The 14,968-nt window shown below is 48.3% G+C and overlaps 1 protein-coding gene across 1 annotated transcript; it reads left to right on the plus strand.

Moving 5' to 3' along the window:
• The first annotated feature begins 449 nt into the window (after positions 1–449).
• TMEM72 (transmembrane protein 72) lies at positions 450–9,220 on the plus strand. The gene is made up of 5 exons (XM_032226188.1): positions 450–1,579; positions 4,392–4,458; positions 7,453–7,524; positions 7,869–8,008; positions 8,487–9,220. Exons 1-5 carry the CDS (start codon positions 1,510–1,512, stop codon positions 8,864–8,866), a joined length of 729 nt encoding a protein of 242 aa, XP_032082079.1. The 5' UTR covers positions 450–1,509; the 3' UTR covers positions 8,867–9,220.
• The last annotated feature ends 5,748 nt before the right edge of the window (positions 9,221–14,968 follow it).

Raw genomic sequence — 14,968 nt, forward strand, 5'->3', positions numbered from 1 at the left:
ACAAAACAGGAAGGTGCACGTAAACTCCACCTCCTAGTTATCTACACCAGTGCACAGAGTGAAGGAAGGAAGTGAGAAGACCTTTAGTGCAGTGTTTCTCAACCTTGGTGACTTTAAGTCCTGTGGACTTCAACTCCCAGAATCCCCCAGCCAGCGTAGTTACGCTGGCTGGGGGATTCTGGGAGTTGAAGTCCACAGGACTTAAAGTCACCAAGGTTGAGAAACACTGCTTTAAGTGTTTGGCAAAAGTAAAGCTTCCTTCAAGTCAAGCTTGACTTTGAGCGACTTCATGGATATCAAATTATCCTTATTTATTTAGGATCGCAGCCCTAAATGCCAATGCAATCGGTTCTAAGTGACGCTCCCTCCCGGTTTACCGGGGAAAGGATTAAAACAGTAAATACGGCAAACGCAACCACAACATTCTCTCTCATCACAGCTTGCCAAAGAAGTGCAGATCCAAAATCAATGCAAATCCTGTTAGCCGAGGGCAGGAGAGGCTCCAATCACACCAGGGGCTCTTCTGGAAGGACCTCAGGCGTTTGCTAAACCTCAACAGAGGTAGCCCTGGTCTGATTTGGGGGCAGTTGGGCAGGCTGGGGTGGGCCAAAGGTGGAGAAATCCTGTCTTAGGTGGCTGGGGAGGAGGACCCCCCCCCTTTGGAGCTGGACCCTGAAGGGAATCCCTTCCAGGACCCACTGGAGAGGCAGGTATTCCCTGCCTTCCAGGGGTCTCCAGGATACGCAACTCCTGAGCTGTGTTAAGTCTTTCAAACCACAAGCAGCAGCTGGAATTGCCAGCTGGTAACCTGTGCAACAGGTTGCCATTGGTCACCCAGGCAGAACGGCCCCCCTTCCGGTTCAGAACTCGGCCCGTCCAGCCAAAGGAAGGGAAGGATGGGGTGGCAGGAGAGCAGCACTCTGACATTTGAGGGGCTGCTGCAAGAAGACGGGGACGGCCTGTTTTCCAAAGCACCGGAGGGAGGAGGAGAAATAAGGGACGGGAGATCCAGCCTGGAAACGAGGAGAAGAATTAATTAGGGGAGCGGGTGGCCTGCTAAAAACACAGGAGCTTTTCCAGCCCCATAGCCACGTATTGGGCCCGAGGGGGAGAAAGCTTAAGCCTCTGATTTCCTCCCATAGCAATTAATCTGCCTGGCTCTGGGCTCCACAGCCAACAGGCGCTGGCACGCTGGGTAGATTTGCCCTGCACTGCAATGCCACCCAAAGAGCCTTAGGCATTAATGGATGCGTTTGTTCTGCTCGGTAATTATTAATTGCCCTCTGGAATAAAGCGGAGTAAATGGCAGCATGAAGAGGTCGGCAGGGCCCCCCCAGGTGCGGTTCCAGCCGGTCCCAGGAGGTTCAAGGGTGTTTTCTGGGTTGGGGATCTTCGGGATCCATGTGGTTTTAGTTGTTTGAAAGAGGAGGCTCAGCCCAACGCCAGCTGCTGCTCCCGGGGTTCCCCAAACGGAGGGGTCACCCCAGGACCTCCAAGGGCCTCCCTAGCATGAAGCGAACCCGACTTTGGGATGTGCTGGAATATCTTTGCCGGCTGCTGGGCCTCTCGACCGGAGCAGGTGAGAAGTGGGGCTGGGGGCAGCTTCCCTCTTCTCTTCCTCCTCCTCCTCGTGCAACTGGCGAGCCTTTCTCTTGGGCCTCTGGGGAAGGGACAGAAGAGCAGCAATTAACTTTGCCCTCTTGAGGTTTTTGTGCTTAAGTTGTCCTTAAGAAATTTGGATCAAATTTGGAAGGGGATAAAAAATGGGAAGCAGGAGAGTCGAAAGTGCCTCCCTCATCCTGGAAGAGAGAATTGACAGGCAGCCTCTGGCCGATGGAGGTAAAAGCTCAGTGCCCCCCAATACGGCAGATTGTGTTGCTTGGAGCGGGAGTTATGGCGCTGCGGGATTGCCATGCATTAAGTGCTTCAATGAGCATCTTTAAACATGGCGTAACCCATGGCAAACAAGGTGACAGAGCGAAATAAACCATCATAAACGGTCATCTACAGTAGCTGGAATGGATGTCTTGGGAGAGAAGGTGGATGGCCGCTCCCTGTCCTGTCTGAGGCCCACTTTATTCACCAGGAACCTTCTGGTGAATCACGGCTCTATGGGATTTCCTAAGTTAATTAATTAAATTCTTCTGCCCTTCCATACTCAGAAATGGAGAGGGGGAAATACCCATCATTAATGAAAAGAAATGTCACTGAATGTAAAACTGTACAGAACCATATCTTTAGACCCAAAGAATTACTAGAAAGAAAGTGGAGGAAATATAACCTACCCTATTCTGTCCTGTCCTGTTCTGTTCCTATTCTATTCTATTCTGTTCTATTCTTCTGTTCTATTCCTATTCCTATTCCTATTCCTATTCTATTCTATTCTTCTGTTCTGTTCTACTCTATTCTATTCTGTTCTATACTATTTTGTTCTATTCTTCTGTTCTATTCCTATTCCTATTCTATTCTATTCTATTCTTCTGTTCTATTCTACTCTATTCTATTCTGTTCTATACTATTCTGTTCTATTCCTATTCCTATTCTATTATATTCTATTCTTCTGTTCTGTTCTACTCTATTCTATTCTGTTCTATACTATTTTGTTCTATTCTTCTGTTCTATTCCTATTCCTATTCTATTCTTCTGTTCTGTTCTATTCTATTCCATTCTATTTTATTATTCTATTCTATTCTTCTGTTCTGTTCTACTCTATTCTGTTCTATACTATTCTGTTCTATTCTTCTGTTCTATTCCTATTCCTATTTCTATTCTATTCTATTCTATTCTATTCTATTCTATTCTATTCTTCTGTTCTGTTCTATTCTATTCCATTCTGTTTTATTATTCTATTCTATTCTATTCTTCTGTTCTGTTCTACTCTATTCTGTTCTATACTATTCTGTTCTATTCTTCTATTCCTATTTCTATTCTATTCTATTCTTCTGTTCTGTTCTATTCTATTCCATTCTGTTTTATTATTCTATTCTATTCTATTCTTCTGTTCTACTCCTATTCTATTCTGTTCTACTATATTCTGTTCTGTTCCTATTCTATTCTATTCCTATTCTATTCTATTCTTTTATTCTATTCTGTTCTCTTCTATATTCTCTCCCCTCCCCTCCCCTCCTATTCTTTGAAACAATGATAAATGGAACCTGCCTTTGCAGAGCTAAGTTGCACTTTATTTCCATAATAGCCTCTGGGTTCCACACCGGCTCCAGAGGCCTTTTCAGAAAGGAGAGATGACCTGTGGCTTACCTCAAAGGCATTGCTTGGAAATGTGCCCATCTGCTCAGGAAAGAGAGCAAAGGAGAGGGAGGTAGTTGAGAACATCTGGCTGAGGGATCTGGGGAGAATGGCAGGGAGGGACCTCAGCCATTTCTCTCCTTGTAAGTTAGTGATTTGTGTACCCTCCATGGCAGCCTTTTTATGGGAAGGTCCATGAACCGTGAGCACCAAGAGTGCAAAAAGGAATGCGGCTGGAAGGCCAAGGACTTCACTCCCAGATCTGGCGGGTTAATTCATGACATTTTTGCAGGTGTTGAGTGAAGAAGAATGTGGCTGCATAATGAGGTTTGTTGTTAAACTTGATCCTTCCTGGACTTGCTCAGTAATTGAAAAGAGCTGATTTCACCCTGACCCATCAGGAGGTCCCTCTGCAAACTGGGAACGATTCCGCCAGACACCCTGGCAATCTTGGGAAGTCGGGATTGGCAGGACAGGGGGTGGAATTGCCCCCTTCTCTTCCCTGGTGCTTCCCAAAGGGACTTTTGGGGCTGAGGTTACAAAGAGACATACGCATTCAGGAAAGAAGGGAAGGGGAGAAAAGGGGAGGGGAGGGGGGGAGGGAAGGTTTTTGGCTGTTCAGCAGCCAGCCTGCATTTACAGCTGTTTGCAGCATCCTGTGCTTATGTGGTCATAAAACACATCCCTTCCGGGCAATGGATTCGCTTAAGGACTGTGGCGTTTGCTGGAGACCTTGGGCCAGTCACTTTCTCTCAGCCCTGGGGAAGGGGCAATGGCAAACCCCCTCGGAAAAACCTTGCCAAGAACGCTGCAGTCTCTGAAGCAGCCACAACTATCTGGGGGACAATGTGACATCCCAGGAGCGTTCCTTTCTCTGGAAATGCTTCTCCGGGGAGTTTAAAGGCTAATATGGCTGCAGCTGAAATGTGATGTGCAAAGTTTGGTGTGAGGTGCAGTGACGTTCTATATGTGTGCTGTGACAAAAGCAATCCGGGTTGTGCAATGTGTGTTATTTGCCCCATGGTGCCATGCCACAGGTGGCTCCCCTCGTTCTCCATGGAAGCATGGATGACACAACCTCTCCATGGCTAAGGTGACTCCTTTCCCAGGCTGCTCCCACCGGCTGTCTCTCTTTTGCATTCCAGTGCTCCTCGGTGTGGGCATCGAGACGCTTCTGGAGGGGCAGTTCCAGAGCCTGGCCCTTTATCTCCTGTGAGTACGGCTGCTGGATCGGGGGTGGGTGGGGCTGTGGCCCCCCTCCATCTCTTGGCTTGGCTGCATCTCCTGGGAAGAGTAGCCCAACTATTCCCTTTGCCTTTCCAAATTATGATCCAGTGAAAACCAAAAGGGCCTTCCGAGTCCCCTGCTGCGTGGGGAATAAAAGGGTCCCTCCTGAATTAGGTTTATCTTCTGGATGCTTGTTAACAGCAGAGCCTCCATCAAAAGGCCAGAAGGTGAGAAGGAGGCCCATCATCTCCTCCTGGCCCTTCGGGAAAGGAATGGGGAGCTTCTGAAGGCAGAAGTTCCACGCAGCTCCTGCGATGGGCATTGATGGGCTTCACACCATGAATCTATCCGGCTTCCCTTAACAGCATCCAGGGCCTTCTTCACGTTTTATGTCCGTGAATAATAATAATAATAATAATATCTCCCAAGGTTCTTTACACAGCCAAGGGAGCAGAACTTACTTGCAAGGATTTTACACAAGTTCTGCAAATCATTTGGGGCCCAGCAAGGGTGAAGGACATGATATGAGAGGACTTGATAATTGGGTTTTTATCTCACAAGAGGAAGGCTGCTATTTCCTCCCACCAGAGACTTCTGGGTCTCTTTCTTTTCTTCAAAAGCTTTTCTCTGTGTTTCTACCACATGAGTTTTTTTCCCCTCTCCTTCCTGCCTTCTTTCGCCATCATCCCTTCCTTGTTAGACAGCTCACCAACCTCACAAGGGGATGAAGCAGCAGAACTACAACTCACATTCGCCTGGTTTTGAGGCCAGCCCTTTAACCACTAGGCCGGACTGGTTGTGTTTCCCCCTCCTTTTGGAAACACCCCCCCCCCCAGATCTTTCCAACTGCTCCGTGCTTTCTTATTTTTAATCAAACATAAGCCGATTGCTACATAAGAACAGAGAGTTTTGTTCTAAAGCCTTCAGCCATGATCGTTCCACATTCTTTGTCTCTTTAAAAGTACTATCAAAAGAGAAAAGTAAAACTAATACAATATAACTAAACATCAAAACTAAGAGACGCAAATAAAAAAATAAGATCACTAACAAAGCCACCTCCCGATGCCCTCGTTGTGTTGTCCAAAGCAAAAGCTCTGATGTAAATATTGACAAGGAAAATATCCCTTGCCGTGTATGTGATACAGATTTATCCTCCCAATGCTAACTAAATGTTACTGATCGTTCCTCCAGGCATGAAAAGTATTTGACGTCTTGAAAGTTTGAAAACATTGGAGGTGTAGCCAAGTGGAACATATGCATCTCAAATGAACTCATATTAAGTTAATATTCTTGTGGGTTCGAGCCCAAAATGTAGTAATTAAAATAAAACGAGACAAGCAAAATAAAAATTATGTTGCATTAACCTCATTGTGAGCTGAAATCTCACGTTACTTAAGGAACCTGTATTGATTTACATGAAATGTCATTTTTCATAAGATTATGTAAATAACGTCCATTTCAGCCAGCTCTTTTAATCCTGGAATGTCCACAGATTGGACCAAAAGTATTTTATTTTCATTTTATTGGTGAAGCTCATGTGCTCCTCCACTCCCAGAGCCAAGGAGGCCCTTTTCGGTTCCCACGTTCTGTGATCTGTGGAAAAGGAATGGCCGACTTTACCACGGCTCCCCCCTCCCCCCCCCAAAAAAGAAAAAACCTCGGAAGCAGCCTTGTCACTAAACAAGTATAGCTCTGGTTTATTTATTTAAAAGGTTTGTGTGGCTACCCACCTTAAATGCCTCCAGGCGGCTCACAAGGGCAGTAAAATCATAACTGTAGAACATAAACATAAAACAATCAAACAAAAGGAAATTTTTTGTAATCTTCCCCTTAGGATGTCCCACGGCAAACTCAAACGCCCCCATTCCATGCACCCTACCCTACCCTACCCTGGGGGGGGGGGCTTTGTAACAATCCAGGCCTTGAGGGTCTCCTGAAAGACTAAAGGGTGGGGGGTGGGGGTGGCCAAATCACCGGAGGGGGGGGGAGAGGGGTCCACCGTGACTTCCAAGATTGATTAAATGTGGAAGTTATACATCTTGGACATAATGCATTAACTCCCCCTCCCCATTAGCTATATTAATGGTGCTACATTAGACCCCCATCTCAAAATGGCTGTGGGAATCCATTTGTGGATTTAACGTGAAAGCATATTTGAAAAGTTTGTGTTGTGATGTTAGCCAGACTGTAAACGCAGCCTTCGATTAATGGGAAGAAGGGAAGACCCCTCTCCCTCTCCCTCTCTCTCTCTCTCTCCCTCCTTTCGATCTGTCCTCAGGAGGAGGAGGAGGAGGAGGAGCAAAGGTTCATGTTGTGCAACACAGGGACAGGAAGAAAGCTTCATAGTCCTCTTCCCCTCTGTGGATAAAGGCAACAGATAGTCCTCACTTAGTGACCATAGGCAGAGCATAGAATAATAAGGTTGGAAGGGACCTTGGAGGTCTTCTAGTCCCACCCCCTGCTCAAGCAGGAGATCCTATGCCATTCCGGACAAGTGGCTGCCCAAACTCTTCTTGGAAACCTCCAGGGATGGAGCTCCTGAGACCTCTGGAGAGAGGCTTCTTCTTCTTCCGCTGGCTGATGGTCCTCCGTGCCGTGAAATTCCTCCGTACTTCCAGGTTCCTTCTCTCTTTAAAGAGCTCAGCAGCCATTCGAACTTACAACCACTCAAGGTTGTGAAGCTGAAGTAGGGGTACCCACTTAATGACTGTCCCGTTCGTGCAGATTCCATTATGGCCGTAGGTTGAGGACTACCCGTGCTCAATTTCTGACCCTTGATGTGAACTTTCCCCCCTAGGAGGTGAGCGGAGACGGGGAGCCCGGAGCCTCCTGTCCTGCCATCCGGCCTGCTTTGCCTTGGCAGAGCCCAAAGCGGCCAGCAGGAGGGCCGGTGTTTCTGCAGAAGCCGAGGCTGTTGTGGGAGGGGGCTTTCGCTCGCCCCCAGGACGCCTCCCTTATTAAGGGGTCTCCATGCTTTAGTATTTCAGGGATGGCCGTTTCTCTCTGGGAAGTGGCGTTCTTGGCCAGCCTCCTTTTCATCTCCTGCTTCAGGTGAGTTTCCTTCCTGTCCTTCCAACGAGGTGCAGGGCCGGGTGGGGGGGGGGGGAGGCAAAGGGTCATTCAGTGCCGGACCAGACGGGTCAATCTTAGGCATTAGAGGCACTTCAGTGCAAGGACAGGGGCTGTTTCGGCCATTCATCTTTCGAGAAATGCAGGGCGGCATGTGGGGGGGGGATTAGAACAGTGGAGAAAAGGCTAAGGAAAGAATGAGTGGGGGGAGGGAGGGGAAGGGAGATGCACCTTCTCTCCCATGACAATGCACAATATTTTTTGCTGAGGGAGGATAGTGGGGGGGGGGAACCCTTCCCAGCTTCAGCCCCTCTCCCTCTTGGCAGCCCCCGGAGGGGATCCACGATGGACGCCTGCTGGCTCCGAGCCAAACGCCAAGGAGCTTTCCAGAAGTTCCTGGCTTACGCCCTGCTCTCCGTCGCCTGCTTCCTCAGCCCCGTCCACATCTGGCAGGTGGTGCTCCCAGGTAAGTGGGGAGGGAGGGGCGGAAACCAGGAAGGGCTGCTGCAATTGGGGGAGGATTCAAAGGAAGGCGCCCAAATTCAGCCTTGTCAGGGGGGGGGAGGGAAGGGCCTTGGCGCACAGGGAGGAAGCCCAGGTGGCCTAGGTGGCCAGAGAAGAGGGGCTTGAGCCAGGCCCAGAGATGGATTCTTGGCAGTTGAAGTCCAGGCATCTTCAGACTGCCATGGTGGAGAAACCCTGACCGTGGCTTTCTCTCCACGTGTCCTGCAAACAGATGGAAGGAATTAGCTGATTAAACACCAGGAAGTCTTGATTTAAAAAGGGGAATATGTGAACATTGTTGGAGGGAATCCAAGATCAGAATGATTGTCTGGAGAAGCAAGTCGTTTGAGCTGCTAGATGGGGTGATGGGTCTCCTCCCTTATTTTGCTGTGTATTTTATCCTAATGAAGATCCCCTCCCTCCCCTCCCTCCTTTTCCAGGCTCCTTGCTGATCCTCACCAGTCTGGCCTATTTCCTGCTGAGCAAACGACGCAAAGAAGACCCAGGAAATGGGCCCCCAGAACAGAGCGGGGACCCTGGCGGTGATGGAGCCATTGATGAAATGGCCGAGGACGGGAGCAGACAAACAACCTCTTCCCGCCGTAGACTCTGTCCCCCCGCCGGCTCTCTGAGGAGCTTCTTCCACGCTTGCCAAAGGCCGATGATGGCCTTCCTGGCTTCCTCAGGCGTTGTGTCTGTGAGGAAGCCCCTTGACTCCGAGGAGGAGGAGCAGAGGGCGCTTCCCCTCCGAGGAGGGCCGGAGGGCTTGGCCAAGGAAAGCACGTCTGAAACGGCCCTCATCCTTTCTGCCCAGGAGTGACTGAAGAAGAAGAAGAAGTAGCTCTCCTTTCTCTCTTGCAGCAGAAGTCCGAGGCCGAGAAGCCTCTGCAATGGCCAACGGCCAAGGATCCCGGCTGGCCGCTGCCTTCGCCCCGTGTCCCCTTCCCTCCCAAAAGGAGGGACAGTTCTTCTTCCGTGGTGTTTCTTTATTCCGTGGTAGCCATGCAGGTAACGGCTCTGACAGCCACGGGAGAGAGAGACTGGGCAGCCGGAGCAACGGGTAACATGGCCGAGGAGGCGTCTGCTTGGACAGAGGAAGGTGGCAGAGGAACATTTCTAGAAAGCAATTCCCATCCTATATCTTTGCTGCCTCAAATGTTATCCAACAGTGTGGCTTTCTAGGATAAAATAAGCGTAGAGAATTCTCCTTTCTCTGAGTTTGCTTGGGAACTTCCAGACTTTGGAAAGAGGAGGAGAAATGAATGATCCATCGACTGTCCTCCAAAATCAGGAGCTCCGGTAATTCAGGGTCACCTGCCCGACGTCCCTCCTCCTCCTCCTCCTCCTCCCGTGTCCTCTGCTAAGCCTTTCCCGTGGCTCGGACCTCGTGTCCAGGGCAGCGGATGCTCTCTGAGGGAGAAAGTCCTTACGCAAAGAAGCCTGGAACTTCCTAGAAGGGTCCGGCAGGCTAGGCAAATAATTTGGGGATTATCTAGCAGGACCACCTCCCCTCTTGTGTCGGGGTAGTCGGAATCTCTCACCACTCTCAGTCCACACGGCCCCTTGGGAAGGCCTGGCTGGAGGCTGCTGTGGGAGGGAGGGAGGGGGCTTCTGCGGGAGAGTTCCTCCTGGAATCCCATGCTCTCCAGGGCATTGCCCGCCTCCTTCCTTTGTATGACTGAGCTGGGACTTATATCTGCACACAGAGGGTGACTCTTCCTTGCTTTCCAGGAAAGGGGAGGAGGGAGGTTCATTCATTCATTCTCCAAAGCACCCGAGGGCAGGAGAGGGAGAAACAGGGGGAAAAAGAGGGATCCAACCTGGAACCCTGGAGGAATTTTCTCAGAGGGGGAGCAATGGCTCAGGGGAACAGCCTTCCTCCTGGAGCTGGGGGTGCTTCATTGCTGGAGGCTTCCAAGAAAAGCTGGGAGCCTCCTGGGTCCTCTAAGTTCTCCTGCTTTGCTAGCCCTCAAAAGCTGTGCTGACCTTTGGAGCTAACACAGATGCTGGGCAAGGACATCCCTTCATAGTTCTTGCAATGTTCAGTAAGATTGGACTAAAAGAAACAGCACTAGAGTTGGGCACTAGAGGGCAGCAGTGGCCCTTGGTCTGCATGCGAATTGCAAAATCCAGGACTTTTCCTTGGATTTTGGCATTGATGGAAATCTCAGCGTGGGGCTGATTGTTCCGAGGAAGCTCAGAGACAAACAGGCCGCTTGGAGTCCTCAGCCGCTGGGCTGCTGGCCCATTTCACCCCCACCTCCTTTCCAGGGACTTTCAGAGTTTCAGGTCAAGGCCACCCCTTCCCAAAGACAACATGGCAGAACTTTTAACTTGTTCCCAGTCAAAATTACTCAGACAGAAACCCCAGAGGCAGCCCAGTCACTGAAGAATAATAATAATAATCTGATGTTTATAGAATGCTGGGCTAGAATTAAGGCTAGAACAGGACAGGATGGCAGTCTGCCAATATCTGAGGGGCTGCCACAAAGAGGAGGGGGCAACCTATTCTCTAAAACACCTGGAGGCAGGACGAGGAGCAGCGGATGGAAAGTAATCAAGTGCGGGGAAACACCCTGGAACGGAGGAGGAAGTTCCTGATAGTGAGAACAATCAGTCAGTGGGCCGAGGTGCCTCCAGAGGTTGTGGCTGCTCCATTACTGGGGTTTTTGTTTAGAAGAGATAGGAGAGCCATTTGTCTAAAATGCTGTAGGGCCTCCTGTTTCAGCAGAGGGTTGGACTAGAGGACCTCCGGGGTCCCTCCCATCTTTGTTACTCCGTGTTTTCAGGTGTTACTATTCTTAGATTGGCCTCATCACACAGGAGGAAGGATTCGCTTTCCATTAATTGGGGGACATCCGCACAGCCAGGGCCTGTTTTCCCTGGCAGCCACCCAGTCCTCCTGCGACAGGAAGGAGGCAGGGGGGGAAGGAAGGAGGCAGGTGGGTCGGCCTCTGACTCTCCTCAGCCAGCCGGAGCTGGGTCTGTGGTCGTCCTTGAAGATACTATCCCTGGCAGCTGGAGCTGATCTGAACGGTGTCTGGCTTCCCAGATGTTCCACGGGATTCCACATCTGGCCCTCCGTAGCTCAGCAGGAGGGAATCTGGAAGCCGTATTTCAGCCACATCTGAAAACCGGCTCCCAGTTACGGGTTCTTTTACTTGGTTCCAAAGCCTCCCTCTCTTGCCCTGCCGGCCTTAGGAGCAAGCAGACTGCTCCCTCCCTCTCCCTCTCCCCCCCCTCTCTCTTTCCCCTCTCTCTCTCTGGGTGTGTCTGAAGGGGCCCCGGGGTCAACGGCAGGTAGGCCTCCAGCTCGCCTGCAGCCCAGGTGAAGCCCTCGCAACGGAAGGCTTGTTCCTGGTGGGATGCAGAGGATCAGGTTGTCAACAGGCAAATGCTCCAGAGAACAAGAGCAGAGCAAGGCACGGCGTTATGTTTCCAGCAGCGCCTGGATAACGGCGGCCGTTTCAGGACAGAGAAATCGGATCAGGCAGCCGTCCTCCTGTTCCTGCTGTCGCGCGTCCCCTCCCAGGTGAATGATGGCCTGTCTCTTTTTGCAGGCAAGGAGGATCTCCCTCCAAGCATTAAAAATGCAAGCCTTGCTGCTTTATTGTGGCTCCTCTTCCTCCCGTCCCAGGTGATCCATCCCGAGCAGAGCCGATAAATTCCTCAAAGCGTAGCGACCCCCCCCCCCCCGCTCCCCACCGGCAGGAGCATATCTCGCATCCAGGCGAATCTGCAAGTAAAGACAAAGAGCTGCATCTTTTATTGTGGCTTCAACAAAAGCCATGGCTACCTACCTGGATCTCAGCCGCAGGCCAAACCACCTGGTTCACTTCACCTGTATCAAAGGGGCCTCTTTTGAACCGCCCCTTGTTACGAGGCCTTTGACAACATGCCCAGGACATCCTAGAGATATAAACCAGAAAGATAATATTCCCTTGGGACAATCCCAGCTGTAAATTACCTAAATTAAGATCTTCCTGTGGCATTTATAGCAGGAGCAGCTTCCTCCACGGGGCACGGGTGCGGAAGAGGCCAAGGACTTCCCTGCAGTGCTGCAGCTGGAGAAAGCCTGATGTTGGGGCCACGTGGCCAAAAATGGCCAGCGGGGTCAAAAGATCTTCCCACGCGCCCGAGAGAGCCCCACCACCTGCCCAGTGCCTCATTGTTTAGGAAAAGGTTGTGGAGATATCTGGGAGGCTGGGTATGTGGCCTTACAAAAAAATAGCTTGCCAGAGTTGAGAATAGATAGAGGTAGTAGATAATGATTAATAATGAATTTGTAATGAGTTTCAACAATGATCTTTCAGAACATTCTTAAATAATTAAAGGTAACAGTTAAGAACATCCACATTTGGGGGATTCTTCAGTTTTTGGGTGCCCAGGTTTCACGATCTTCTGTCAAAACTACAGGCAGAAGAAATGTGGCTAACAGAACATATTCTGTTGGTTCTCCATCTTCCCCTGGATTTTGATAATGCTATCAGTTTGTTCAACATCTGTTTGGCCAGGGGGGGGGGGGGAAATCACTTGTGCTCTCAGTAAAAAAAAAAAAAAAAACCAGGATTCCTTGCACTAATTTATCATTTCAGTATTCTGGATTTTTAACCTCTGCAGGTTCCCAGAGCCCAAGACCAAACTTACTTTAAGTAGGTAGAGATACAACTAGGGCTGTAAATAATTTATCCGGAGAATGCCCATTGTATTTCAAATTTCACAACCCTCTTTTATTGAAGGCAATTTTGTCTGGTCAAGTTTCTAATCCCTTTTAATATGCATTCTAAGTGGGATCACACCAATTTCTCATCAATGGAGGATGAGATGGATCTATTTTTGCAGATTTTGTGATGCTCATTGCTACTCCAGGATTTACTGACGATCTTCCTCTCTTTTCAAGCAGTCATAAGTACTCTTCCACCTATGAAATGTATAAAACTGGGGAGGCTTATAGCTTCAATGAATTTTCATTGAGATAAAATATATGTTAGTTTATTGTCTCCTATTTTACTGGAAGTGTAGACTTAGGCTTAAAAAAAAACTCTTAAACTTCTAGTATCAAGAAAGGTTACTTGTATATTACAGGGGTTTTTTTCCACGCCACGAGATGATCCTTATTTAAGTGCCTGTTGTAGACCTGTTGCCTTGATAAATGCAGATACTAAGATTTTAACAGTAGCCATAGGCTGCCTTTTAGATCTTTAAACCATTTTGCATCTTATGAAACAAATTTTGAACATGCTACCAGTTCAGAAAAACCCAACATAGGGATGAAGTAGAGATTCTTGAATTACTGAGAATCAAGACTCAGCCTGAAATAGGAAAATGGTGGGGAACCTGAATAAAACGCAATGATTGGGTCTCTGTAGGAGCTTGTATTATGCTCTGTTTCAAGGCAGATAATGATCTTATTATAGGTTCCAATTACATGCCTTTAACCTTGATAATTATAAATGATAATACTTTTCTTGGTATTCGTTCAGCTCAGGCTAGATTTACAGCACTGTCAAGATTCTGATAATATTAACAGGAGACTAAATGTAATTTTTTCAAAATATACTTTTATTATTTTAACAAACAATATCAGGTAACTACATTAATCTAAGATACATATATAGATTAAAAAAAAAAAACAAAAGAAATAAAAATACAAAAGGGACTTGCTGTAAAGGGAGGTAAAAGTTCTATTATTTCATGATTCATTTGAGCCAGGTTGAAACCTGGCGCCAATTCTTATGTAAAATGTAGAGGTAGATTTTCCCCATTGATATTCAAATCTCCAATTCATTCTTTCACTAATTAATCAAAGTATCCAGCTATTTAAAGCATGGAAGATGTTAAAGATTAGGAGCCAGTATTCATCTCCCTCCTTTATAAACTTCTAAGATACAGTAAGTTGTAAATACAGATTTGTGATAATGGAAACGGACCTCTTCATCTCAGGGGTGTGTAGCCCAAACATTCGGCAAAGTCTAATGTTCATTCAGTTGTGTCTTTCCAAACAATGTTTTAATTGGTTTAAGTAAGATCAAATTAATTGTTTTAATTAAAAACTATCCAAATAATGTTTCAGCTTTGGTATCTCCATTGGCACCTCTATGTACTTTTAATTATGATACCCTTAATCCTAGACTTTTTATAATTATGTACAAGTATAGAAATAAATCAAATGATAGATAATGAAATTGGCAATTTTAAGGAAGAATAATCACAGCTAATTTTCCCACTAATGAGGAAGAATGACCCAAAGAATTTTGATCGGCCATAGACGAAGGTCATGATTACATTGCCGATTTCTAATTCTAACTTTTATAATTATTATTCCCAAGTGTCTAAATATACTTGGGCTGTTATTAATCTCGCTGATTTTAGGAAGGATTTTTGTTCTCACCAAGAACTTCCCTCTTCTTCCCCTCCCTGGAGACGCCAACGGGCCTTCAGAAGACATCGGCCCCGGGCTCAGAAAGTCCAGATGTCTGCAAAAACGGCTTTATTGGTGGCTGCCATCTTGACTTTTCTGCCCCCCTCCTGCCTTGTAACCCTGGGCTGAGCCAAGGTGTTGTTTCCTGCACATTTTGTGCTGGTGGGGAAGGGGGCCAGAAAGGAGGGACTGCTTCAACTCTTTCCCCAGCTGAAGAACGGGAGGGGGGGTGGTGGGGAAGAAAGAAGCAGCCCTGACACGTCCTTCATGCTCGTGGGGAGGCCCCGCTTACCCCTCACTAGTCAGATATAAACCCCCACCCCACCCCAACGGACGCGGCTTAGGTGACTTTCCCCAGCTGCTGCCTTGCCCGGAGTCTGAGCTGGGTGGAGGCGCCTTCTCTCCCTCACCTCCAGTCAGCAGAAAACAATTCTGGCGGAAGGCTGACGCTCTCGGCTCCTTTGCCAGCCCGGTCCTGCTCTCCTTGACATGCTGCTGAGT

Source organism: Thamnophis elegans, chromosome 11 (assembly GCF_009769535.1).
Source record: "Thamnophis elegans isolate rThaEle1 chromosome 11, rThaEle1.pri, whole genome shotgun sequence".
In the NCBI taxonomy this organism is placed as follows: Eukaryota; Metazoa; Chordata; class Lepidosauria; order Squamata; family Colubridae; genus Thamnophis; species Thamnophis elegans.

What these genes read in the sequence shown, in the direction of transcription:
- TMEM72 (XM_032226188.1), top strand. Translation starts at nt 1,510, where the DNA reads ATGAAGCGAACCCGACTTTGGGATGTGCTGGAATATCTTTGCCGGCTG. An exon ending in AGCCTGGCCCTTTATCTCCT is followed by an intron (nt 4,459 to 7,452) that starts GTGAGTACGGCT and finishes TCCATGCTTTAG; the next exon opens with TATTTCAGGGATGGCCGTTT. An exon ending in CTGGCAGGTGGTGCTCCCAG is followed by an intron (nt 8,009 to 8,486) that starts GTAAGTGGGGAG and finishes CTCCTTTTCCAG; the next exon opens with GCTCCTTGCTGATCCTCACC.